The 26,014-nt window shown below is 41.4% G+C and overlaps 1 protein-coding gene across 4 annotated transcripts in view; it reads right to left on the reverse strand.

The window, feature by feature from the left end:
• Nucleotides 1–26,014, reverse strand: part of ccp110 (centriolar coiled-coil protein 110) — an 89,172-nt gene that overhangs the window by 14,873 nt on the left and 48,285 nt on the right. For 3 of the 4 annotated variants that reach the window (XM_087997582.1, XM_087997584.1, XM_087997583.1), the window contains 9 exons: nt 22,556–22,683; nt 16,837–17,014; nt 8,695–8,813; nt 6,418–6,534; nt 5,969–6,070; nt 5,766–5,882; nt 638–717; nt 310–378; nt 171–230 (listed from right to left, as the gene is read on the reverse strand). In XM_087997582.1, coding sequence (XP_087853708.1) covers nt 171–230; nt 310–378; nt 638–717; nt 5,766–5,882; nt 5,969–6,070; nt 6,418–6,534; nt 8,695–8,813; nt 16,837–17,014; nt 22,556–22,683 — 970 coding nt within the window. The remainder of the gene's footprint in view (nt 1–170; nt 231–309; nt 379–637; nt 718–5,765; nt 5,883–5,968; nt 6,071–6,417; nt 6,535–8,694; nt 8,814–16,836; nt 17,015–22,555; nt 22,684–26,014) is intronic. The other variant, XM_087997585.1, reaches the window with a different exon arrangement.

Below are 26,014 nucleotides of genomic sequence, written 5' to 3' on the forward strand. Positions count from 1 at the left end.
ACTACCGGTGACTCTTAACTCCCACATTTTGCAGGAGGGACATTCAACTGCCCTAACCTCCATTCCCACTATTCTAAATTCCCAACGAGATTACTAAAAAACTAAACAAAAAATAAAGAAACCAGTCACTGGTTTCCAGTCAATTGAAATACAACTATTCTGACACTTACCCTTGTCTATGAAGTAGTCTTTGGGCTGGAGCATTCTGCCCCTGGCTTGGTTGAAGAATTCTATAAATAAGCAGTAAGATATTTAATTTTGTACTGTCTAGCAAAGAGCCTTACATTGTTGATCTTTATCTGGACTTACCTGGTTGCAGAGGAAGCCTTTTGTTTCACATGGGACTTCTCTTTACTGGTTGTTCCCATTTCAGCAGCCCTGGAAAATGAAAGTGAATACTCATCAAATTCCAGGAAGGTGGCAATAATTTCCCCAATCTAGCTGCGTTCATCTCCCAACCTTGATCTTGCAAGTAAAGAGGAGCAAGTGAATTTATCACCATCTCTTCATAAACCTATCACAGGGTCTTTTTCTATGAAAATAAAAACAACTGATGTTCAGCTTTTGAATACTAAATACTTATTTCTTTTATAACTATAATGACAAACAGTACTGTTACAGTAATTGTGGCACTTACTTAATCTGCCTTTTTCTGTCTAAAGATTTCTGTGTCGCAATCGAAAGAGCTCCTCTTTCTTTAGGGCTCTTCCATTTTTCCTGCAGTAACGATGAAAAAGCCCGTTTAAGATCAAGAAAGACAAAGTGCAGATTATACAAATAAAGCAACATTCTTGTATCTTTGCATTATTTTTGTGGATACAGGCACCGATGAAAGCCTACTGTCTTTTATCACTTATTTATTTGGAAATTATGTAACATGACAATCTAGTAGCTATGCAGCAATGTTGTCGAGGAATTATTATATCGCCTTAATATCTTCCTAAATGACTGAAATTTTCTTAACTTAAAACAGTTTCTTGTTTCATGTATAACCAAGTTAACAGTCCATATTCAGCAAGTTAACTGTCTCATCTGAATTACATTCATTTTTAACTTTTTCATTCACTGATGTGACCACTGCCCTTGAGAAGGTGGTGGTGAGCTTTCTTCTTGAATCGCTGCAATCAATGTGCTATAGCCAAACCCACAATGCCATAAGGGAAGGAGGTCCAACATTCTGACCAGTTTCACTGAAGGATCAGTGATATATTTCAAAGTCAGGATGGTGAGTAGCTTGGAGGGGAACTTGAAGGTAGTGGTGATCCCATGTATTTGCTGCTGTTGTCTTTCTGGTCAGTAGAAGTTATTGGGTTTGAAACGTGTTCATGAAGAATCCTTTAGAACTGATGCAGGGTATCTGTAGATAGTATACACTGTTGGCAATTGAGGAAATGAATGTTTTAATGATGGATGGAGTGCCAATAAAGTGGGTTGCTTTGACTTCAATGGTGTCAAGCTTCTAGTGTTCTTGGAGATGCACACATCCAGGCAAGTGAGGAGTATTCCATTAGATTCCTGACTTGTGTCTTGTAGTTACTGGACAAAAAGAAAGTGAGGATTGCAGACGCTGGAGATCAGAGTCGAGAGTGTGGTGCTGGAAAAGCACAGCAGGTCAGGCAGCATTCGAGGAGCAGGAGAATTGACATTTCAGGCATAAGCCCTTCATCAGGAATGAGGTTTGTGGTCTGGGGGGCTGAGAGATAAATGGGAGGGGGTGAGGCTGGGGCGGAAGATAGCTGGGAATGTGATAGGTAAATGAAGGTGCATGTGGAAGTGATAGACTGGAGGAGAGGGTGGAGCAGATGGGTGGGAAGGAAGGAAGATGGACAAGTAGGATGGTCAAGGGGGCAATGCCGAGTTGGAGACTTGGGACTGGGATAAGGTTGGAGGAGGGGAAATGAGGAAACTGGGAGATCGTGAGGAAAGAGATCAATCGGAGACGGGTACAGTTGAGAACAGAAGTGAGTCAAACAGTCAGGGCAGGCAGGGACAAGGTAGGACTAATAAATTAAACTGCATTTATTTCAATGTAAGGGGCCTAACAGGGAAGACAGATGAACTCAGGGCATGGTTAGGAACATGAGACTGGGGTATCATAGCAATTACAGAAACATGGCTCAGGGATGGGCAGGATTGGCAGCTTAATGTTCCAGGATACAAATGCTACAGGAAGGATAGAAAGGGAGGGGAGAGAGGAGGAGGAATGGCACTTTTGATAAGGGATAGCATTACAGCTGTGCTGAGGGAGGATATTCCTGGAAATACATCCAGGGAAGTTGTTTGGGTGAAACTGAGAAATAAGAAAGGGATGATCACCTGATTGGGATTGTATTATAGACCCCCTAATAGTCGGAGGGAAATTGAGAAACAAACTTGTAAGGAGATCTCAGCTATCTGTAAGAATAATAGGGTAGTTATGGTAGGGGATTTTAACTTTCCAAACATCGACTGGGACTGCCATAGTGTTGAAGGTTTAGATGGCGAGGAATTTCTTAAGTGCATACAAGACAATTTTCTGATTCAGTATGCGGATATACCTACTAGAGAAGGTGCAAAACTTGACCTACTCTTGGGAAATAAGGCAGGGCAGGTAACTGAGGTGTCAGTGGGGGAGCACTTTGGGGCCAGTGACCATAATTCTATTCGTTTTAAAATAGTGATGGAAAAGGATAGACCAGATCTAAAAGTTGAAGTTCTAAATTGGAGAAAGGCCAATTTTGATGGTATTAGGCAAGAACTTTCGAAAGCTGATTAGGGGCAGATGTTCGCAGGTAAAGGGATGGCTGGAAAATGGGAAGCCTTCATAAATGAGATAACAAGAATCCAGAGAAAGTATATTCCTGTCAGGGTGAAAGGGAAGGCTGGTAGGTATAGGGAATGCTGGATGACTAAAGAAATTGAGGGTTTGGTTAAGAAAAAGAAGGAAGGAAGCATATGTCAGGTATAGACAGGATAGATCGAGTGAATCCTTAGAAGACTATAAAGGAAGTAGGAGTATACTTAAGAGGGAAATCAGGAGGGCAAAAAGTGGACATGAGATAGCGTTGGCAAACAGAATTAAGGAGAATCCAAAGGGTTTTTACAAGTATATTAAGGACAAAAGGGTAACTAGGGAAAGAATAGGACCCCTCAAAGATCAGCAAGGCGGCCTTTGTGTGGAGCCACAGAAAATGGAAGAGATACTAAATGAATATTTTGCATCAGTATTTACTATGGAAAAGGATCTGGAAGATATAGACTGTAGGGAAATAGATGGTGACATCTTGCAAATGTCCAGATTACAGAGGAGGAAGTGCTGGATGTCTTGAAATGGTAAAAGGTGGATAAATCCCCGGGACCTGATCAGGTGTACCCGAGAACTCTGTGGGAAGCTAGAGAAGTGATTGCTGGGCCTCTTGCTGAGATATTTGTATCATCAATAGTCGCAGGTGAGGTGCCGGAAGACTGGAGGTTGGCAAACGTGATGCCACTGTTTATGAAATGCGGTAAAGACAAGCCAGGGAACTATAGACCGGTGAGCCTGACCTCAGTGGTGGGCAAGTTGTTGGAGGGAATCCTGAGGGACAGCATGCACATGTATTTGGAAAGGCAAGGACTGATTAGGGATAGTCAACATGGCTTTGTGCGGGGGAACTCATGTCTCACAAACTTGATTGAGTTTTTTGAAGAAGTAACAAAAAAGATTGATGAGGACAGAGCAGATGTGATCTATATGGACTTCAGTAAGGCGTTCGACAAGGTTCCCCATGATAGACTGATTAACAAGGTTAGATCTCATGGAATACAGGGAGAACTAGCCATTTGGATACAGAACTGGCTCAAAGGTAGAAGACAGAAGGTGGTGGTGGAGGGTTGTTTTTCAGACTGGAGGGCCTGTGACCAGTGGAGTGCCACAAGGATCAGTGCTGGGTCCTCTACTTTTTGTCATTTACATAAATGATTTGGATGCGAGCAAAAGAGGTACAGTTAGTAAGTTTGCAGATGACACCAAAATTGGAGGTGTAGTGGACAGCGAAGAGGGTTACCTCAGATTACAACAGGTTCTGGATCAGATGGGCCAATGGGATGAGAAGTGGCAGATGGAGTTTAATTCAGATAAATGCGAGGTGCTGCATTTTGGGAAAGCAAATCTTAGCAGACTTAGACACTTAATGGTAAGGTCCTGGGGAGTGTTGCTGAACAAAGAGACCTTGGAGTGCAGGTTCATAACTCCTTGAAAGTTGAGTTGGAGGTCATGTTGATAGGATAGTGAATAAAGCGTTTGGTATGCTTTCCTTTATTGGTCAGAGTATTGAGTACAGGAGTTGGGAGGTCATGTTGCGGCCATACAGGACATTGGTTCAGCCAGCATTGGAATATTGCATGCAATTCTGGTCTCCTTCCTATCGGAAAGATGTTGTGAAACTTGAAAAGGTTCAGAAAAGATTTACAAGGATGTTGCCAGGGTTGGAGGATTTGAGCTATTGGTAGAGGATGAACAGGCCGGGGCTGTTTTCCCTAGGAGTGTCAGAGGCTGAGGGGTGACCTTATATAGGTTTACAAAATTATGAGGGGCATAGATAGGATAAATAGACACAGTCTTTTCCCTGGGGTTGGGGAGTCCAGAACTCGAGGGCATAGGTTTAGGGTGAGAAGGGAAAGATATAAGAGAGACCTCAGGGGCAACATTTTCACGCAGAGGGTGGTATGTGTGTGCAATGAGCTGCCAGAGGATGTGGTGGAGGCTGGTACAATTGCAACATTTAAGAGGCATTTGAATGGGTATATGAATGGGTATATGGGCCGGGTGCTGGCAGGTGGGACTAGATTGGGTTGGGATATCTGGTCGGCATGGACAGTTTGGACCAAAAGGTCTGTTTCCATGCTGTACATCTCTATGACTCTTTGACTCAGTTACTGGACAAGCATCAGGTGTCAGGCGGCAAGTTATTCACTGCAGAGTGCTGAGATCTGACCTGCTCTTGCAGACATTGTATTTACATAGCCAGTGCAGAAGAGTTTATAGTCAGAATATGTTTCATACTATTGTTTAAGTAATAAAGTGTCCTTAATGTTTTCTTTTCGAAATCAGATGTCATGTTACAAAAATAATTTTTCTTATAACACATTCCCTGAACATTTTATCTGCATTAACAATTCAATAAGGACTCATTACATTAATTAAACTCTTCCACAAAATATTCCCATGCTTCTCAGAGTACAATTTGCATTGGAAATAGTGAGGACTGCAGATGCTGGAAAGTCAGAGTCGATAAAGTGTGGAGCAAGAAAAAGGAGAAAGTGAGGTCTGCAGATGCTGGAGATCAGAGCTGAAAGTGTGTTGCTGGAACAGCGCAGCAGGTCAGGCAACATCCAGGCAACAGGAGAATCGACGTTTCGCGCATAAGCCCTTCCTGTTTCTCCTGTTCCCTGGATGCTGCCTGACCTGCTGCACTGTTCCAGCAACACATTTTCAGCAAGAAAAAGCACAGCAGATCAAGCAGCATCAGAGGAGCAGGGGAGTCGATGTTTCGATCAGAATCTTTCATCTGAACAGATGAGAGGTTCCTACCTGAAACGTCGACTCCCTGCTCCTGATGCTGCTTGACCTGCTGTGCTTTTTCCAGCTCCACACTCTATCGACTATAATTTTCATGTCCTACCTTGTAATTGCCTCTGTTAGCTTCTCTAAATAAATTACATGTCATAAAGTAATGTTCGAACATAAAAATAATATTCAGGTACAGAAATACTTTGTTCACTGACCCCTAGTTAGTATAAGTTACCATTTGTCTCAGCTGTTTTTCTTTGTGAATTTCCCGATCATGGCTCAGAATTTGCATTCTATCTTCAGGATTGAATACAAAGAAGATGTCGTGAATCTCATAAAGGGCAGCTCGTAACTAGAAAAAGGAAACCAACACTTACAGATATGGAATTTTGCAGTCTAAAATTCAACTGACTGAATTTATGCAATTTGACTTAATACCTGTGTAACAACTCTTTCGTGCAATGAAAGATCTTGCGATGACACAGCACCTCTTTTGAGAGGGGTTTCTATCTGAAAATTATTGATAAATTCCAAGGTATCCTTCAACAAAAACATACAAGTAATTACATACAAACCCAAATGATTGCTACTGCTAGAAATTCAAAATATATTAATATGCTTATTTCTACCTCAGTTTATTTCAAAATCTATTAAAATATAAATTGTACTAAGCATAATATTTTTTATCCCAACAATATCTGTTTCCAACTTTCACTGGAGAATTGAGAATATATCAAAAAAGGAGAATTTGAACAGCTATCTTTGAAACAAAGGAATAGGACTAACTGAACAGCTCTTCCAGAGGCAAGAACATCACAATGGGCTGAAAGATTCCATGAGTGATTTCTTATCCACAAGCATACAGTGTCAGATTTTAAAGTTCTTACTTTCACAGTTTGTTGAAGTTGTTTCAATTTCTCTGTTTTCATCAGTCTACGAGTAAGGAATCCTTTTGCCACAGCTGTAACTTTATTAAACTTCATCTGGATGTCTGATGTAATCACCTTAAATACAGGAATTTCATCACGATGACATCAAAGTGAAAGCTTGACAAGCTTCTCGAGTTAACTCCATTCGCTCCAAAGTATTACAGATAAAAAACAACAAACAAAATAGATAAATTTCTTCAACAAATAAAAAGAACTGCAGATGCTGGAAATTAGAAATTGCTGGGAAAACTCAGCAGTCTGGCAGCATTTGTGGAGACAAACTGAGTTAATGTTTTGAGTCCAGTGACCTTTCCTCTGAAGAAAATATAGCCAGGAAAAGATGGGGTTTGTGGAGGGGAAAAGAGTAATGGATTGGAGCATCCGCTTAGCATTCACTCCATCCCCCACCCCATCTTAAGCATATATTCTAGCCTTTTCCAAGCTACAATCAGATAAATCCCTTCACAAAGCAATGTAACTAGCTGAGGACTGATATTCACATGCGGTATTGACCAAGACTGTATTGGGAAATAAATGTTGTGTTCAGAATCTATCAGGTGGCAAATGGTCAAATGCAGTCCATCCAGTTTGTTTATGATAGAAAGATTTCCATCATAATCTGCCGACATAAGAGATTCATTGTATTCTTGGCTGGTATGTACTCACGTGTCATTTACACAGCTGTGTGACACCCAAAAAAAAGCACCACAATATCTCTAAATAAGAAGGGACAATCCATTCTCCAAATGTGGAAGTACTTGGAATTTAATATGCATGGACTGGGTTTTCTAGGGCTCACGAATCCTGACAGTTAAATGCAGGAAGGAGCTGCCAGATGAAAATCAATGGCAGCACTATGTTAGCATTTTAACTCCATTAAACTTAAAAAGAGAATTGTATACTAGTATGATGCATTGGTACTTCCATTTTTTAAAAAAGTTCCCAGCTCGTTATCTGCTTCTAAATTCTATTTTTGCACAACTGGAGATGAAAGGTATAACTCATTTGTCTTCTTTCATTTGCATCAGCCTCTTCACTGAAAATTTCAGTCGATTCTCATCACAAGATTACTCTTCAAAGAAAGCTATGCAGCATAAGTGGGAGGTGACAATTTTCCTGGGATATAGAAGCAGGAACTCTAGTTTGGTGCAAGAGTACATTCCATTAAAGGAACTCAAGAGCACCTTGGAAAGAGCTGCACAAAGGGTCATGAACAATTGGCCGGAGGCAGTCAACCTTGTCAAGAGGCTACATAGCACAATGCTCTAATTGTAAAGCTTTTAAATTTAAAAGATTACAATAAGAAGGACAATAGAATATTATATGGCCGTCTAGGAGGAGGAAGTGAGGACTGCAGATGCTGGAGATCAGAGTCAAAAACTGTGGCGCTGGAAAAACACAGCAGGTCAGGCAGCATCTGAGAAGCAGGAGAGTCGGTGTTTCGGGCATAAGCCTGTTCTGATGAAATGCTTATGCCCAAAAACATTGACTGTCCTTCTTCTCAGATGCTGCCTGACCTACTGAGCTTTTCCAGCATCACATTTTTTGACACAATCTAGAAACTTGATGTTCTATTTAAGAGAGCAGAGAGGTCAGATTTATTGGCGGTGATTCTATCACATTTTAATAAAATTACCTCCCCCTCTTGCAGATGCTAGAACTGTGTTAATAAACAGAGTACATAATTCATATATTTTAAAAATATTACTTGCATCATAGGCTTTTTCACCCCAAGAAAAAAAATTAATTTTGATTTTAAAAGTGAATAAAATAGTTACTAGTTCTTGCCTATGCACGCACTTCAGTCTCAGTGAAACCTCTTGAAACCTTACAGAGCAAATTCATTCTCAATATAGATAGATACTAATAATCTGGAGAACTCCAGTTCTGGTAGACCTCCTGGCATCTATCCCATGTGGAATACTAGTCAAAACAATTACAGAAGAGCTCTAACAATAGTGAAATGCTGGTCTGAGTCCCAACCCATGTAGAACTGAGCTGACATGAAAGCCAGCATCTGCACTTAATTCCATGTAAATCTTAAAATTTACATGGAATTGGCGTGTTTAGACATCCAAATACATGCAAGAGGAATGACAATAAATTACTGGTAAAAGACTAACTCAAGATTCTAAGAAAAACAAAGACTTAATAAGCATGTTGATCATTCCACACATTACTTCTGCCATTTAGGAATCTAAGTAGATTGTACATAGCTATCTTGTTCCATCTCACCTGGGACCGTCTATTCCGTTGTTTAAGGAAACATGAAATCTGCATCTCACGCATTTCATCATTCCCAGTTCCCCATTGACTCAAAGAGGATTCAGCATTTGTTGAATTACTGGTAAAGACTGGAAAAATAAATTGGCAAACAATGCAACTTCAAAACATTGAGCAAAGATTTTAAAAAAGCGCTATCACTGAATACCCACCTTCTGAATTATGCATTCTTTAACTCATTTACAGGTAATTTCCCCAAGATTAGGTTACAAATCATTCAAACCAGCTATCAAGAACATCACAGCTTGGAGTAATTCTCAGTTACATCAAAGTTCAATGTCATTAGGGTGGATAACAAATACTAGTCTTGTCGGTACACTCCATCCCACAAAAGAATGTTAAAATAATTGAAATCATCCAAACTTCAGCACAAAATCAGATGAATGCATTGTGGTTTATCGGAAGGGAAGAAATAAATAACATGGTGACAGGCTGGAATCTATTATTAAGCAGGTTATAGCAAGATATGTGGAAAATCTCAATGCAATCAGGCACAGCATGATGGTTTTGGAAAGAAATGGCACTTAATGAATTTATTTCTGGATTAGTTGTGCTGGAAGAGCACAGCAGTTCAGGCAGCATCCAAGGAGCTTCGAAATCGACGTTTCGGGCAAAAGCCCTTCATCAGGAATAAAGGCAGTGTTTATTTGACTTTTTTTTAAATGAGGTAACAAACAACACTGATGTGGTGTACGTCAATTTCTAGAAAGCATTTGATATAGTGCCACATCAAACAATGCCATAAGACCAGAGACAAAGGAGCAGCAATAGGCCATTTGGCCCATTCAGTCTCCTTCGCCATTCGATCATGATTGATAGGTTTCTCAACCCCATTCTCTTGCCTTCTACCCATAAGCCTTCATTCTCTGATGAATCAAGAACCTAACTCTGAAAAAAATCAAGCCTTCCTCTGCCTTCTGCAGCAATGAGTTCTCCACATTAACCAGCCCATGGCTGAAGATATTTTTCCTCATCTCAGTTCCAAAGGGTCATCCTTTCACTCCCCTCAGGTCTTGGTCTCTCCTACCAGTGGAAGCATCTTCTCCAGTTCACCCTATCCAGACCTCTCAATATTTTCAAGTTTCAATGAGATTCCCCTCTCACCTTTGTAAGCGCCATTGAGTAGAGAACCAAAGACCTCAACTGCTCCTCATATGACAAGCCCTTCATTCCCAGGATCATTCTTCAGAACTCCTCTGGGACCCCTCAAAGATCAACACGCCCTTCCAGAGATATAGGGTGCAAAACCGCTCACAATATTCCAAATTCAGTCTGATGAGAATCTTATACAGCCTTAGCAGCACATCCCAGCTCATCTTCTTGCCCTCCATTTGCTAACAATGCATTTGCATTTTTTAATTGCTCACTGAATCTGCATGCTCACCTTAAGAGCACACAAAATAGAAGCTGTGGCATAGGAGACAACATGACAAGCAGAACAGCAGTTTGGTTAGCTGACAGGAAGCAGAGTAGGGATAAACAGGTCGTTTTCAGATTGAAAAGATTTAGTGTGTGGAATGCCATAGAGGTCAATAGTGGGGTCTTCAGCTATTTGCAATTTATATAAATATCATGAATGAAGGGACCAAATGCCGAATTTTTAAATTAGCTGATGACACAAAGACAGATGGGAAAATAAATTATGAAAAAGATATGAATCTGCAAAGGGATCTAGACTGGTTAAGTGAGTGGGCAAAAATTTAGCTGGTGGAATATCAAACTGGGCATACATAAACCTGATCACTTTGGCAGGAAGAACCAAAGTATTTAAATACGTAAGAATCGTATGCTGAAGTACAGGTAGACTTTAGTGTTCTGTACATTATTCACAAAATGTTAGTGTGCAGGTCCAGCATGTGATTAGAAAGACAAATGAAACTAAACAAACCAAAGAATTGTAAGTCATCTGGCCCTTTGAGCCTGCTCCAACATTTAACAGGATCATGGTTGATCATGCAACCAACTATCCTGTTCCTGTCTTTTCCCCGTATCATTTGATCCCTTTACTCTAAGAACTATACCTAACTCATTCTTGAAAACATTCAATATTTTGGCCTCCACCATTTTCTCTCAGAGAATTCAAAAGACTCAACTCTTTGGGTGAAGGAGTTTCTCCTTGTCTCAGTCCTGAAAGGCCTAACACAAAACATAGAAAATAGAACAATACAGCGCAGAACAGGCCCTTCGGCCCTCAATGTTGCGCCGAACTGTGAACTATTCTAAGCTCATCCTCATACACTATCCCATTATTATCCAACTGCTTATCCAAGGATTGTTTAAATCTCCCTAATGTGGCTGAGTTAACTACTTTGGCAGGTAGGGCATTCTACTGCCCTTACCATTCTCTGAGTAAAGAACCTGCCTCTGACATCTGTCTAAAATCTATCACCCCTCAATTTGTAGTTATGCCCCATCATACAAGCTGACATCATCATCCTAGGAAAAAGACTTTAACTGTCTGCCCTATCTAATCCTCTGATCATCTTGTATGCCTCTATCTTAGCCGCCTTCTTTCCAATGAGAACAGACCCAAGTCTCTTAGCCTTTCCTCATTAGACCCTGTCAAGCTCAACCCTGTCAAGTGTGAGGTTGTCCATTTTGGAAGGACAAATAAGAATGCGGAATACAGGGTTAACGGTAGGGTTCTTGGGGTCTATGTTCATAGATCTTTGAAAGTTGCCACTCAGGTGGATAGAGCTTGTAAGAAGGCCTATGGTGTATTAGCGTTCATTAGCAGAGGGATTGAATTCAAGAGTCGTGAAGTGATGTTGCAGCTGTACAGGACCTTGGTTAGGCCACATTTGGAGTACTGTGTGCAGTTCTGGTCGCCTCACTTAAGGAAAGATGTGGAAGCTTTGGAGAGGGTGCAGAGAAGATTTACCAGGATGTTGCCTGGAATGGAGAATAGGTCGTACGAGGATAGGTTGAGAGTGCTAGCCCATTTCTCATTGGAATGGTGAAGGATGAGGGGTGACTTGATAGAAGTTTATAAGATGATCAGAGGAATAGATAGAGTAGACAGTCAGAAACTTTTTCCCCGGGTACAACAGAGTGTTACAAGGGGACATAAATTTAAGGTGAAGGGTGGAAGGTATAGGGGGGATGTCAGGGGTAGGTTCTTTACCCAGAGAGTGGTGGGGGCATGGAATGCGCTGCCTATGGGAGTGGCAGAGTCAGAATCATTGGCGACCTTTAAGCGGCAATTGGATAGGTACATGGATGGGTGCTTAAGCTAGAACAAATGTTCGGCACAACACTGTGGGCCGAAGGGCCTGTTCTGTGCTGTATTGTTCTATGTTCTATATAGACCTTCCCTCCAGACCAGGCAACATCTGGTAAATCTCCTCTGCACCGTTTCCAATACTTCCACATCCTTCCCGAAATATGGCGACCAGAACTGCACACAATATTCCAAGTGTGGCTGCACTAGCGTTTCGTAGTTGCGGTTCCGGAACTCAATCCCTCTACCAATGAAATCTAACACACCGTATGCCTTCTTAACAGCACTGAAAATGTGTTGCTGGAAAAGTGCAGCAGGTCAGGCAGCATCCAAGAAGCAGGAGAATCGACGTTTCGGGCATGAGCCCTTCTTCAGGAAGAAGGGCTGAAGAAGGGCTCATGCTTGAAATGTCGATTCTCCTGCTCCTTGGATGCTGCCTGACCTGCTGCGCTTTTCCAGCAACACATTTTCAGCTCTGATCTCCAGCATCTGCAGTCCTCACTTTTTCTAAACAGCACTATCAACATGGGTGGTAACTTTCAGGGATCTATGTAAATGGCTTCCAAGATCCCTCTGCGCATCCACACGACCAAGAATCTTTCCATTGACCCTGTTATTCTTCCCAAAGTGAATCACCTCACATTTAGTTGCATTGAACTTCATTTGCCACGTCTCAGCCCAATTCTGCAGTTTATCCAAGTTCCCCTGCAACCTGCAACATTCTTCTACACTGCCCACTACTCCTGTCATCTGCAAACTTACTAATCCATCCACCTATGCCTGCGTCTAAGTAGTTTGTAAAAATGACAAACATCAGTGGTCCCAAAACAGATCCTTGTGGCACACCACTAGTAACCGGACTCCAGGCTGAATATTTTCCGTCAACCACCACTCGCTGCCTTCTTTTAGATAGTCAGTTTCTAATCCAAACTGCTAAATCATCCTCAATTCCATGCCTCTGCATTTTCTCCAACAGCCTACCATGTGGAACCTTATCAAAGGCTTTACTGAAGTCCATGTACACCATGTCAACTGCCCTACCCTCATCTACATGCTTGTTCACCTTCTCAAAAAACTCAATGAGGTATCGTATCCTGCAATTGTGGCCTCTAGTTCTGGACTGCCCAGTCATCAGGAACATCATTCTTACATTTACCCTGTCAAGTTCTACTAGAATTTCAGAGGTTTCCATGAGATTTCCCCTTATTTTTCTAAGTTCCTGTGAATTTCATCCTAACTAATCCGGTCTCTCTTTATGTTGTTGTTTAAAGTAAACAGTATGTAGTACGAAAACAGAAATGTTTTATTGCAGTTGAAAAGGGTATTGGGGAGATCGCACCTAGGGTACTGTGAAAAGTTTTGGTTTCCTTATTTAATAAAGAACGTAACTACATTCAAAATAGTTCTAATGGAACAAGAAAGGTTTGAACAGTTCGGGCCTGTATCAATTGGAATTTAGAAGAATATGAAGTGCCCTTAACAAAACAGGAGATCCTGAGGATACTGGACAGATTGATTCCAAAAAGATTATTTCTCCTTATGGAAGTAGTTAACACTCAAAGTTTGAAAACACACAGTTTAAAAATAAGATAGAGGATGGGAGACTAGTTAGCAAGGTCAAATCTCATGGAATACAGGATGAACTAGCCTACTGAACTGACTCAAATGTAGAAGACAGAGGGTAGTGGTTGAGGGCTGTTTTTCAGACTGGAGGCCTGTGACCAGTGGAGTGCCACAAGGATTAGTGCTGGGCCCTCATTTACATAAATGATTTGGATGCGAGCATAAGAGGTACAGTTAGTAAGTTTGCAGATGACACCAAAATTGGAGCTGTAGTGGACAGATTACAACAGGATCTGGACCAGATGGGCCAATGGACTGAAGTGGCAGATGGAATTTAATTCAGATAAATGCGAGGTGCTGCATTTTCGGAAAGCAAATCTTAGCAGGATTTATACACTTAATGGTAAGGTCCTAGGCAGTGTTGCTGAACAAAGAGACCTTGGAGTGCAGGTTCATAGCTCCTTGAAAGTGGAGTCGCAGGTAGATAGGATAGTGAATATAGCGTTTGGTATGCTTTCCTTTATTGGTCAGAGTATTGAGTACAGGAGTTGGGAGGTCATGTTGCGGCTGTACAGGACATTGGTTAGGCCATTGTTGGAATATTGCATGCAATTCTGGTCTCCTTCCTATCAGAAAGATGTTGTAAAACTTGAAAGGGTTCAGAAAAGATTTACAAGGATGTTGCCAGGGTTGGAGGATTTGAGCTATTGGAAGAGGCTGAACAGGCCGGGGCTGTTTTCCCTGGAGTGTCAGAGGCTGACGGGTGACCTTGTAGACGTTTCTAAATCATGAGGGGCATGAATAGGATAAATAGACACAGTCTTTTCCCTGGGGTTGGGGAGTCCAGAACTAGAGGGCATAGGTTTAGGATGAGAGGGGAAAGATATAAAGGGACTTAAGGGGCAACTTTTTCACGCAGAGGGTGGTATGTGTATGGAATGAGCTGCCAGAGGAAGTGGTGGAGGCTGGTACAATTGCAACATTTAAGAGGCATTTGGATGGATATATGAATAGGAAGGGTTTGGAGGGATATGGGCTGGTTGCTGGCAGGTGGGACTAGATTGGGTTGGGATAACTGATCGGCATGGATGGGGTGGACCGAAGAGTCTGTTTCAGTGCTGTACATCTCAATGACTCTATGGAGAATATTATTTTTTCTCAGAAGGTCATGTGTCTGTGGAATTTTCTTCCCCTCAGTACAGTGGAGGCAGAAAGTTTGGATATTTTTAACACAGAGGCAGAAAGATTCTGAACAAACAAGGAGTCAAAGGTGATCAGTATAGGCAGGATGTAGTGTTGAGGCCACAATCAGATCAACAATCAAATTGAGAGGTGTGGCAACTTGCCAAAATACAAGAACTAGGGGGAGAAATGCTAAACCCATGTAAACTGCGCTGAGCCTGCAAGAAGCAGGAACTGGAGTCAACAAATAAAATGCACTCAAACACTAGCATGAGGAAATCACAGAACAAGAACACAAGACCTAGTCATCCCTTCACTAGTTATTCAGCTATTGACATCATACTCACACCATTTGACACTTTTGATCACCTGCAAAGACTTGTTATTCCGCTTGTTGATATTCCACTCACACCAGTTGGACTTTCTTTTGATATTCTTAATTACCCGGAATTAAGATCTTTCAATGATCTTTCCTATAAATTCTGTGCCTGTGCACTTCCCTCCACTCTACCTGACGAAGGAGCAGCACTCCAAGAGCTTGTGATTTCAAATAAACCTGTTGTACTATAACCTGGTGTTGTGTGACTTCTGACTTGGTGTGAATATCCATAGCTCCTTGAAGGCAGCAGGAGAGGTAGATAAAGATGGTTAAGGCATGTGGGATACTTGCTTTTATTACTCGAGGCATTGATTACAAGAACAGAGAGGTTACGGTGTAGCTGTATAAAACATTAGTTCGGCCAGAGCTGTTCTGGTTGCCACACTATCGGAAGAATATGATTGCATGAGAACATGCAGAACAGATTCACCAGGATGCTGGCTGGAGTGATTCCGCTATGAAGACAGTAATAGGCTAGGGTTATTTTACTTAGTGTTAGATGGCAATGGTTTACCTGTTGCTAAAGTCTAAGTGCTTATAATGAATATTAATTCTTGCTCAGTACTGAAGCCTAGTCAGTGCTTTCGATTACCTAGGTCTGACAAACCAGGTAAATTAGGGAACTTCGTTACTAATTTAAAAATCTTTAACTTGTGTAATGACTCCAGGAATAGTGAGGCTTTATTTCCAGCAGACCATCCCAGTGAGTCGTCACAAAATATTTAGGTGAAGAATTGAAACGTGATTTGGAGGCGCTGGTGTTGGACTGGGGTGTACAAAGTTCAAAATCACAACACCAGCTAGAGTCCAACAGGCTTATTTGGGAGCACTAGCTTTCAAAGCACTGCTCCTTCATCAGGTGATGGTGGAGAATAAGATTGTAAGACACAGAATTTATAGGAAAAGTTTTCAGTTGATGTAACTGAAATTATATATGGAAATTTTTTAAAAATATTTCAATACATAATTTCAATACTTTTTCAAGCTGGAACTGACAACCGGAAGCGACAGATTCAAACCACTACAAATGCCGGAGGAAAGATCACAGAAGCGCTTCACAGGAGGCTCCCAAACACCGAGGATGTCACCTAGACAGGGGACAAAACGTCTGCAACACAAATTCCCAGCTCGGAAAACAGAACCACAACAACGAGCGCCCGAGCTACAAATCTTCTCACAAACTTTGAATATATAATTTCAATTACATCACACTGGAAACTTTTCCTTTAAATTCTGTGTCTTACAATCTTATTCTCCAAAACCACCAGATGAAGGAGCAGCGTTCTGAAAGCTAGTGCTTCCAAATAAACCTGTTGGACTCTAACCTGGTATTGTGTGATTTTTAATTGAAACATGTTAAGACAGAAGGGCTACAGTGAAGTGCTGAAAAATGTAATATTTTAAGAAATATCTGAAATTATATGTTTTCAACCCTCAAGTCTTCATGGAAAGAGGTCCTTCAGCCCATTGTATCTCCAGGCAAAGACTTGGGGATTGAAAATATCTAATTTCGGAAATTCCACCATATTTATTTCCACATAGTTGTATGTAATTTTAAAGGAACAACAGCAACTTAAAATTTAACATAGATAACACTGCAGAGAGATAATTTTGTACTTTAAAATCAGAATCAGATCCAGTGTTGATAAGGGCATTTTTAAGTACTAAAAATTATACAATTATTAGTGAAGATTCAAGCAACTGTAAAACAAAATGCTTTGTTTTCATAGCCTTTAGAAATTCTAATTACCAATGTTAGAAGAATTACTGAGTTGATGACCATCCACTTGAGTGATTAGAGATGAAATTGAGTAGTTTTCATTTAATCTCCTCCAATCTAATGACATTTCTTTACTGGAGCGATTTTCTGTTGATTCCAACACAAAATTCATTTGCTCTCTAAATCGTCTTTCCTGTTCCTCTATTTCCTGAAACCCAAGAAGAAAATCAGCTTGTAAAGACCACACCTTCATATTTTTCTGCAGCTCTGGATTGCACATCCAAAAAGGAAAACTTGAATACTTCTTTTAGCAAAGAAAACAATAGAAGGAGCCAGTGCAGTTTTAGAAACGAGTTACTGGAACTCACTGCGAGTTGTATTTTCACCTTGTTCAAACAATGGGAGATTGATGCTGGACTTATTGATACCATGGATGGATGCATATTCAGGGCAATTTTTCCCAGAAACAGACTGGTTTTTTACAATCAGTAATCAGGATAGTTGTGTAGCTCAAGAGTGCTCAGTCTGACAACACTCAATTGTCCCAATCTGATTGGACAGGTTGCCAGCCTGGTTCTCTTCGCAAGATGACAGCAGAGTAAGACGCTCCAGCCCGAGCTCCTCTACTCGCCAGTCCCTTATACTTTTTCTTTCTTTTTCCCTCTTTGTTGCAGTGCCCCCCACCTCACTCCCCGCCCAACCCCACCCTGCCCACCACCACCCTTTTAACTTCTTAAACTACCCAGTTGGAGGGAATGAGGAATGGAGGCTGAGACCAGTCCGGCGCAAGAGACGAGTTGGAGACCGTGCCAGCGTGGGAAGCAGCTCTTGGCCTGAGCCCAAAGCAGAGTGAGCCAAGTCCCAGGCGTAAGTCTCAGTCGGAGCCCAGAGCAGGGAGCAGAGCAAGGCATGGACCAAGGTGAAAGGCGAGTCACCGGTTTGCAGCAGAACAAGCCCAGGCCAGCCGGAGAGATGAGTCCTGGAGGCGAGTCCAGGACAGAGGCCAGTGCATGGAAGTAGTGAGGCCTTGTGTTCTGAAAAAGGACTTTAACTTGAGTACTTTAAAGATACTTTTCATTATCATTCTGGACTTTTTAAACTCTGCATTCCCACACTAGTCTTTGTTTTACTATTTCACTTCACAGGTACATTTAAAGTATCTGTACCTAGGTAATCCGTACCTAAGATGGAGCTGACAGGCCCATTACAAACTTTTCACTGCACTCCTTCGAGTGCATGTGACAATAAAGGCTATTCTATTCTATGAACACACAGCTGCAGAAATCCTCCAGACGTGAAAAATGACAACTTGCTCTTTCTCCTTGCAGGGAAATAATAAAACGTTGTAAGACAGCTAGCTATTCTCACCATTTGCTTATAAGCTATTGCCTCTATCTAGTCCCAGAAAGGCTAACCAGTTAATCGATCTGTGTCTGCAGCAAGAAATTGAAGGGACTGAGAGAGAAAATTATTAGAGATTGGAAGGGCTCACAAGAAGCATAAGGACACCTCACTAAATCTTGGGGTTAGAGCTATCAAACTGTGTTCCCTAATTTATTTTTCTCCACCCCCAACACCTGTGTCTTTGAGCTCTATCCCTACCTATCAAAGAAGGTATTTGGTATGCTTTCCTTTATTGGTCAGAGCATTGAATATGTGAATTGGGAGGTCATATTGTAGCTGAACAGAACATTGGTTCGGCCAATTTTGGAATATTGTGTGCAATTCTGGTTTCCTTCCTATCGGAAGGATGTTGGTGAAACTTGAAAGGGCTCAGAAAAGATTTACAAGGATGTTGCCAGGTTTGGAGTATTTGAGATATTTGGAGAGAGTGAATAGGCTGGGGCTGTTTTCCCTGGAGTGTCGGAGGCTGAGGGGTGACCTTATAGAGGTTTATAAAATCGTGTGGGGGATAGATAGGATAAATACACAAGATATTTTCCCTGGGGTGAAGGAGTCCAGTACTAGAGGGCATAGGTTAGGTGAGAGGGGAAAAATTTAAAAGGGACCAAAGGGGCAACATTTTCATGCAAAGGGTGGTGCATGTATGGAATGAGCTGCCAAAGGAAGTGGTGGAGGCTGGTACAATTACAACATTTAAAAAGGCATCTGGATGGGTATATGAATAGGAAGGGTTTAGACAGAAATGGGCCAAGTGCTGGCAAATGGGACTAGATTAGGTTTGGATATCTGGTCAGCATGGACAAGTTGGATTGAAGGGTCTGTGATTCTATTTACTCCTTACTCCCTCCCCACCCTATCTTCTGCATATAAACCAACAATTTCCTTGCTCCCATCATTTCTGAGGAAGAGTTACCAGACCCATAACCTTTACTCTGATTTCTCTTCACAGGTACTTACCACACCTGCTGAGCGTTTCGAGCTACTTCTTTGTTTTTTGGTTTGTCTATGTCTGGCAGGACTTAAGAAAGGGTAGAGTTTAGGTTGATAGTTCATATTTTGTTTGCCTTTAATATTATGGACCAGACAGATCATCAAAATATATTATGGAGTCAGCCTAGACATGAACTTTTATATTTTAAAAATGCAAGTGTAAGGTGGTGTGATCCAGATATGATTCTATTGGTCCACCACTAAGCTTTCATGAAAATATAATTCATTCCGACAATACAGTTAAAATACAACAAAAAGAAAAATTGGTCTAATTTTACTCTATTGAAACACTGAACAAGTTAATGTATTATTTAACACCAATCATCAACTGTTCCAAAAATAGGCAACATCCCTACACAAACACAATTTACCACCACAGTTATTATTCTCACACACTCTCTCCAGTCCAGAGAAAAAAAACTATCTGCCCCTTTTAAGAGGCAGCTTCTCTGTCTAAGATTTCATTCTAGCATCAGAGAACTCAAGCTTTCACCTCCAGCAGGCAGCAAAGCCCACCACCTGTGCCACCGTGCAGCATGGGCGGCACGGTGGCACAGTGGTTAGCACTGCTGCCTCACAGCACCGGAGACCCGGGTTCAATTCCCGCCTCAGGCGACTGACTGTGTGGAGTTTGCACGTTCTTCCCGTGTCTGCGTGGGTTTCCTCCGGGTGCTCCGGTTTCCTCCCACAGTCCAAAGATGTGCAGGTCAGGTGAATTGGCCATGCTAAATTGCCCGTAGTGTTAGGTAAGGGGTAAATGTAGGGGTATGGGTGGGTTGCGCTTCGGCGGGTCGGTGTGAACTTGTTGGGCCGAAGGGCCTGTTTCCACACTGTAATGTAATCTAATCTAAACACCTAAATGAAAGCAAAATTAACATCTTCTGAGTCTGTATGAGCCTGACCACATCCTTTCCTAATTCTTGTGTCTTACATTAAAATAAAAACACCCAGGTGAACTCAAAACTGATGACCCAACTGCCTGCCAGAAGGAAACATTTTGGCACCACTGTGATGACACCCCTCTGCATGTCTTAAAGACACAGTTTTATCACAGTGATTAGAACAGATTTATTTGTACTATGTAGCAGCTTGTTGTTAAATCAAAAAAAAAACTGGTCAGTGTTTTCTGTTAATCCAAGGCCATCAAATAGGAAAATTGAGATGTTCCAGTAATATGATTAAAGGTTTAACTTTTCTGATGACCCTGTGAGTAGCGGCACTTGAATATGAGTACACTTTCCCAAATGGATCATGACAATTTATTCTAATTATCATTATTCTCTCCAGAAGATACCAAATAGTGAGTCAATTGTTTCGGAAGGAGAGCAGAGCAACATCTGATAACCTTTTGGGTAATACTCTGTTAAGATGTTTCATGTCACTTAATAACTTTTTTGATGTAAGTAACAAAAGATAATCCGGAAACCTTCAACATTAATTACCAGGCAGTTTGGTATTTCTAGCAATTTAAGTGGGATCATCTTTAAACATAGCCAGAGGAGTAATAGGAAATCTCCAGGTGCTAAAACTTAAAACAGCATTGGCAACAGTCCTCGATAAAATTCCACACCCTTTACACAATAAAAGCACTTCCATGTAGGGAAGGTGGTCCTGAAGAGGTAGCAAACATGTTCACCAGTATTCTAGAACAGTTTTGTTAAAAAAAATTGTATCTGTGTCTGTAGGTCTTGGAAAAATATTCTACCTAGACTTTGCTTCCTCATGTTTTGAGAAATTCCTAAATTTGCAGACCTCTAAATTATATGCAGTAACTGTCCCATGAGAGGATTGAACCTCACTTTTGCACTTTCCTGAAGACATTTGTTTGGATAAATAATTCTTGATGCTTGGGAACGCATCAAGTTTTAGAATAGGTGGGAACTCCCAAGAATAATGTCTTTTCAAGAAGAAGATTGAATTCCACCAGCCATTTTTTAAAACCTATATGCATTAGATCAATATCCCAGCAGCATTTTTATGACCTTCCAAGCAATTAACAACAACTCCTAATTTACCATCATCTGCTAAATTTACCATTCACTCAGTATCTTTTGGATAAGGCACACTGGAGAGTATAAGCAGATTATAATGAATTAATTTTTCAACTGGTAATAAACAACATTATAAAATGATTTTGTATCCCCTGGGAAGGCACAATGTCAGTGAGTGTTTCCCAGTTGAATATCCGAGGGTACAGTGTAAAGAAACAGTTTCCAAATGTCACTTGTCAACCAGTGCTAAACTCAATGTCATCAGCTGGCCTTTCTTTTTTGAATCAATTCCTATTTTACACTTTGATTAATTAGATGATAAACATCAAGAGTCAAAACAGCCCATTTACTGTTCATTTGAAACCATGGCATTTTCATGGTCTTTTAAAATAATGAATGGCACCCAAATGCAGAAATTTCACCTCATTCCAGGTGAATTGGCCATACTAAATTGCCCGTAGTGTTAGGGAAGGGGTAAATGTAGGGGTATGGGTGGGTTTCGCTTCGGCGAGTCGGTGTGGACTTGTTGGGCCGAAGGGCCTGTTTCCACACTGTAATGTAATCTAATCTAATCTAATGTAATTCCCAAGTGATCTAATTTTTGGCAATAGGGGAAGGGGCGTCTGACTCATGTGAGGGAAAACCAAACTCAGTAGGGTCATTTGAGTTCAATCTGACACTACTGCAGATATTTAAAAACTTTCAATATATGTTACAAATAGTGCTTTTCACTTAAGTGTATGAGGTGTTTGCCCCTATCTTCATCTGACTCCTGATGTCTGTCTATAGTGAATACCAGGTGAGTGGCCATGGAGCTGGCATGGACAGTATGTTAGGCCATTGTGGCAGGGAATGAGAAGATGCAAGGGCTAGACAGCCTAACAATTTCAGAAATATCAGAGATAAATTCCTAGAGAACTATGGCTGGCCAACTTGCTTCAGCATTCAGTCATCCCCACTGCTGCAAAATTTGGAGTTTTCCCTGGTTGAGACACACACTCAAGATGAAAGAATTTTTACAAAGAATAAAACTGAGAGAATTTCATGCATTGCAAAAGAAACATACACATAATGCAGGAGGAACAGTAAAGGGTTAAAAATAGGATATTAACAAGTTATATGCCAAACACAATACTGTAAAATAACAGCTTTTAACCCTTCTCCAATGATATTATATTCCTGTAACAGAAGAACATTATGGCATTAGAAAAAGTGCAATTGGCTATCCATCAGTTATGTAGCATTTAACAAAGAAAACATTTCAGCAACCTTCCCCCAGTAAGGAGCATTTTACCTGTTTATTATGCTTTTTTGATGGTAAAATTTGATGGCAAAATCTAAAATGTCATAAACATTCTTCCTACCCTTCGCAGTTTCTCTTGCTCCTTTTCTTGTTCAGCAATCAGCATAGACAATTGTAAGGTGTGTTGTTCCTCCAATTGCTTCCGCATTTCTACAAATGTCATCATCTGTTTTGCTATAAGCTCTCCATCTGAATAATGGAATAGGACAAAAATAATTTGACTCTCTAGAAATACAAATATGCCTGGATTTCCAGACAAATTAGGAGCAGAGTAGCCCGTTCAGTCTTTGATCCTGTTCAGACATTCAATAAGCTCATGATTGATCTGTTTGTGTTTCAAATACCATGTTTCGATCTGTACTCAAAAACTTTTAATGTTCTTGCCTCATGTTACACCTCAAAGGGGTGGAACACTAGAAATCACTATTCCGAGAGGCACCACAAAAGATTTTGAAAAGTACACAGAATTCCCCAATAATCTGGCTTTCAACCCAGACTGAGAAAACATAGACCAAATTTCTGTACTTTAAACAAAATACTATTTATTGCCAGTCAATAGACTCTACCTTCAAGTAAACATATGAATTGTCAACATGTAACTCTACTAGTTAAAACTCTAACTCAATTATAAGACTTCCTCTCTACATACTGACAGACAAAAACAAAATGGGTGTTATACTTAGAGGGAAGGCAGACAGTGATCACTATCTCTAGGTTTTGCTGAGATAATCCTCTGGCTCATTAAATCACTGTTTCTTGATTTTCTTTCTCCAGGTTCTTTCACCTGTTTGCAGGAGGCATAGAGTGACTGGTTCACACATATCAAAAGGTCTCTGACATTAATTAAAAGTCACAACTGACAGAAACCTTTGAGAAGAAACAAATGGCTATCTTCAGATCTAAGATGCTTTTTACTGCAGAGCAGAAAAGGATCCCACCTGTCAGGAGATCCAGTGGTTTTTACCCTGAACATTCACATCCTCAAGCAGTTCAACTAGCTGGAAGTCAAACATATAATTGTTGTAGAACACCTTTATCACCTGTTAATCCTTTCACATACCAGCTATTTGTCCTGATGAAGGAGCGACGCTTCGAAAGCTAGTGTGCTTCCAATTAAACCTGTTGGACTATAACCTGGTGTTGCATGATTTTTAACTTTGTACACCCCAGTCCAACACCAGCATCTCCAAATCATGACAGCTATTTGTTGCCAGCTAAATCTTCATTTGCATACAGCCCCAGCTCCATCATGCGTGTAACTACCCTCTCCCTACAGCTTAAACAGAACTTGCAAGTGAAGGAACTGGTTTTCAAAAGGATTTCTTTTACTCACTCATGGGAACTGCTAGCTGACCAGCATTTATTGCCTGTCCCTAGAAGGTGGTGGTGAGTTGCAATGTCCATGTTTTTGTAGCATGACCCACAGGGAGAGTAGTTCCCCTGAGGGACAGAATTCCAGGATTTTGACCCAGCAACAAGGAAGGAACGGTGATATACTTTCAAGTCAGAATGGTAAGTAGTTGAAGGAAAGCTTGCAGATGGTGGTGTTCCCACAGAACAGCTTCCTTTGTCCTTCCAAATGGAAATGTTTGTGGGTTTGGAAGGTGCTGTGGAAGGATTTTTTGTGAATTTCTACAATGCGTCTTGTACATGTCACACTACTGCTGTTGAGTGTCAGTGGTGGAGGGAGTGAATGGTTGTCAATGTGGTGTCAATTGAGTGGGCTGGCCTTGGTGAGTTACTCGCCACAGTCTTCCTACCTCTTGACCTGTTCTTGTCAACACTGTGTTTATGTAGTGAATCCAGTTGAATTTCTGGTCATTGATAACTCCCCCGGATATTGACACTGGCGGGATTCAGTCATAGTAACATCATTCAATATCAAAGAGCAGTGGTTAGATTGTCTCTAATTGGAGATGGTCATTGCCTCACATTTGTGTGGCACGAATGTTACTTGCCACTTGTCAGAGTGGAAATTTTTCTAATCTTGTTGCATTTGAACATGGGCTGCTTCAGTATGAGGAGTTACGAATGGTGCTGAACATTGTGTAATCATCGGTGACCATCCCCACTTCTGACATTATGATGGAGGTCAGGTCATTGATAAAGCAGCTGAAGATGGTTGGGCCGAGGACACTACCCTGCAGAGCTGGAGCTGAGACAACTTACCAACTACCACAACCAGCTTCCTCTGTAGCAGGTATGACTCCAAACAGCAAAGAGTTTGCTCCCCACCCCAAAATCCATTGATTCTAGTTTTGCGAGGCTTACTTGATGTCATATTCTGTCCAATGTGGCCTTGATATCAAGGGCTGTCAGCTCTTTTGCCCATGTTTAAACCAAGGCTGTAATGAGGTCAGAGGCCGAGTGGTCTTTGCAGAACCCAAACTGAGATCATTGAGCAGGTTATTGCAAAATAGCACTGTTAATGACATCTTCTATCACTTTACTGATGATCAAGGGTAGACTGATGGGTTGGATTTGTCTTGCTTTAAGTAGACAGGACGTACCTGGGCAATTTTCCACATTCTCGGGTAGATGCCAGCGTTATTATTGTACTGGAAAAGCATGGATAGGGAAGCACAACTTCTGGAGTACAATTACCAGAATGTTATCATGGCCCAAAACCTTTGCAGTATCCAGTACCTCTAACCATTTCTTGATAGCAGTTGCAATCAATCAAATTAGCTGAAGCCAAGCACTTGTGATGCTGAAAACCACTGGAGGAGATTGAGATAGAAAATTTGCTTGGCCCTTCTGGCTGAAGACTGGTGCGAATGCTTCAGCTTTATCTTTTGCGCTGATGTGCTGGGTTTTTCCAACACCGAGAATAGGGATATCGGTGGAGTCTCCTCTTCCAGTGAGTCATTTCATTGTCCGTGACTGGATGTGGTTACAATCTTTCAACCATCCTTGGCTTTTCAAACCAAGTTTAGCCCACAATCAAAAATACAGAAAATTAAACAGATATGGTCTTTGGACTGACAAGAATCTACTTACACTGCCTTACGAATATTAAATTGCCTCATTGAACTGCTGTCTGAGTGTTCCGAAGGGAATACAACATTAGAGTGGTGCTGGAAAAGCACAGGTCAGGCAGCATCCGAGGAGCAAGAAAATCAACGCTTCGGGCAAAAGCCTTGCATCAGGAATGAGGCTGGGTGCCTCAGGGGTGGAGAGATAAATGGGAGGGGATGGGGCTGGGAAGAAGATAGCTGAGTGTGCAATAGGGGGATTGAGGTGGGGGTGAAGGTGATAGGTCAGAAAGGAGGGTGGAGCTGATTGGTGGGCAAGAAGATTGACAGGAGGACGGTGCTGAGCTGGAAGCTGGAAGTGTAAAGTGGGTGGAGGGGAAAATGAGGAAACTGTTGAAGTCCACATTGATGACATGAGGTTGAAGGGTCCCAAGGCAGAAGATGAGGTGTTCTTCCTCCAGCTGAAGGAAGGTGGGGATGGAGGAGGCCCAGGATCTGCGTGTCCCCAGCAGAATGGGAGGGGGAGTTGAAATGTTCGGCCATGG

The sequence above is a fragment of the Chiloscyllium plagiosum genome, unplaced genomic scaffold (assembly GCF_037043375.1).
Source record: "Chiloscyllium plagiosum isolate Xiang-an unplaced genomic scaffold, Cpla_swu_hap1 HiC_scaffold_20, whole genome shotgun sequence".
Classification (NCBI taxonomy): domain Eukaryota; kingdom Metazoa; phylum Chordata; class Chondrichthyes; order Orectolobiformes; family Hemiscylliidae; genus Chiloscyllium; species Chiloscyllium plagiosum.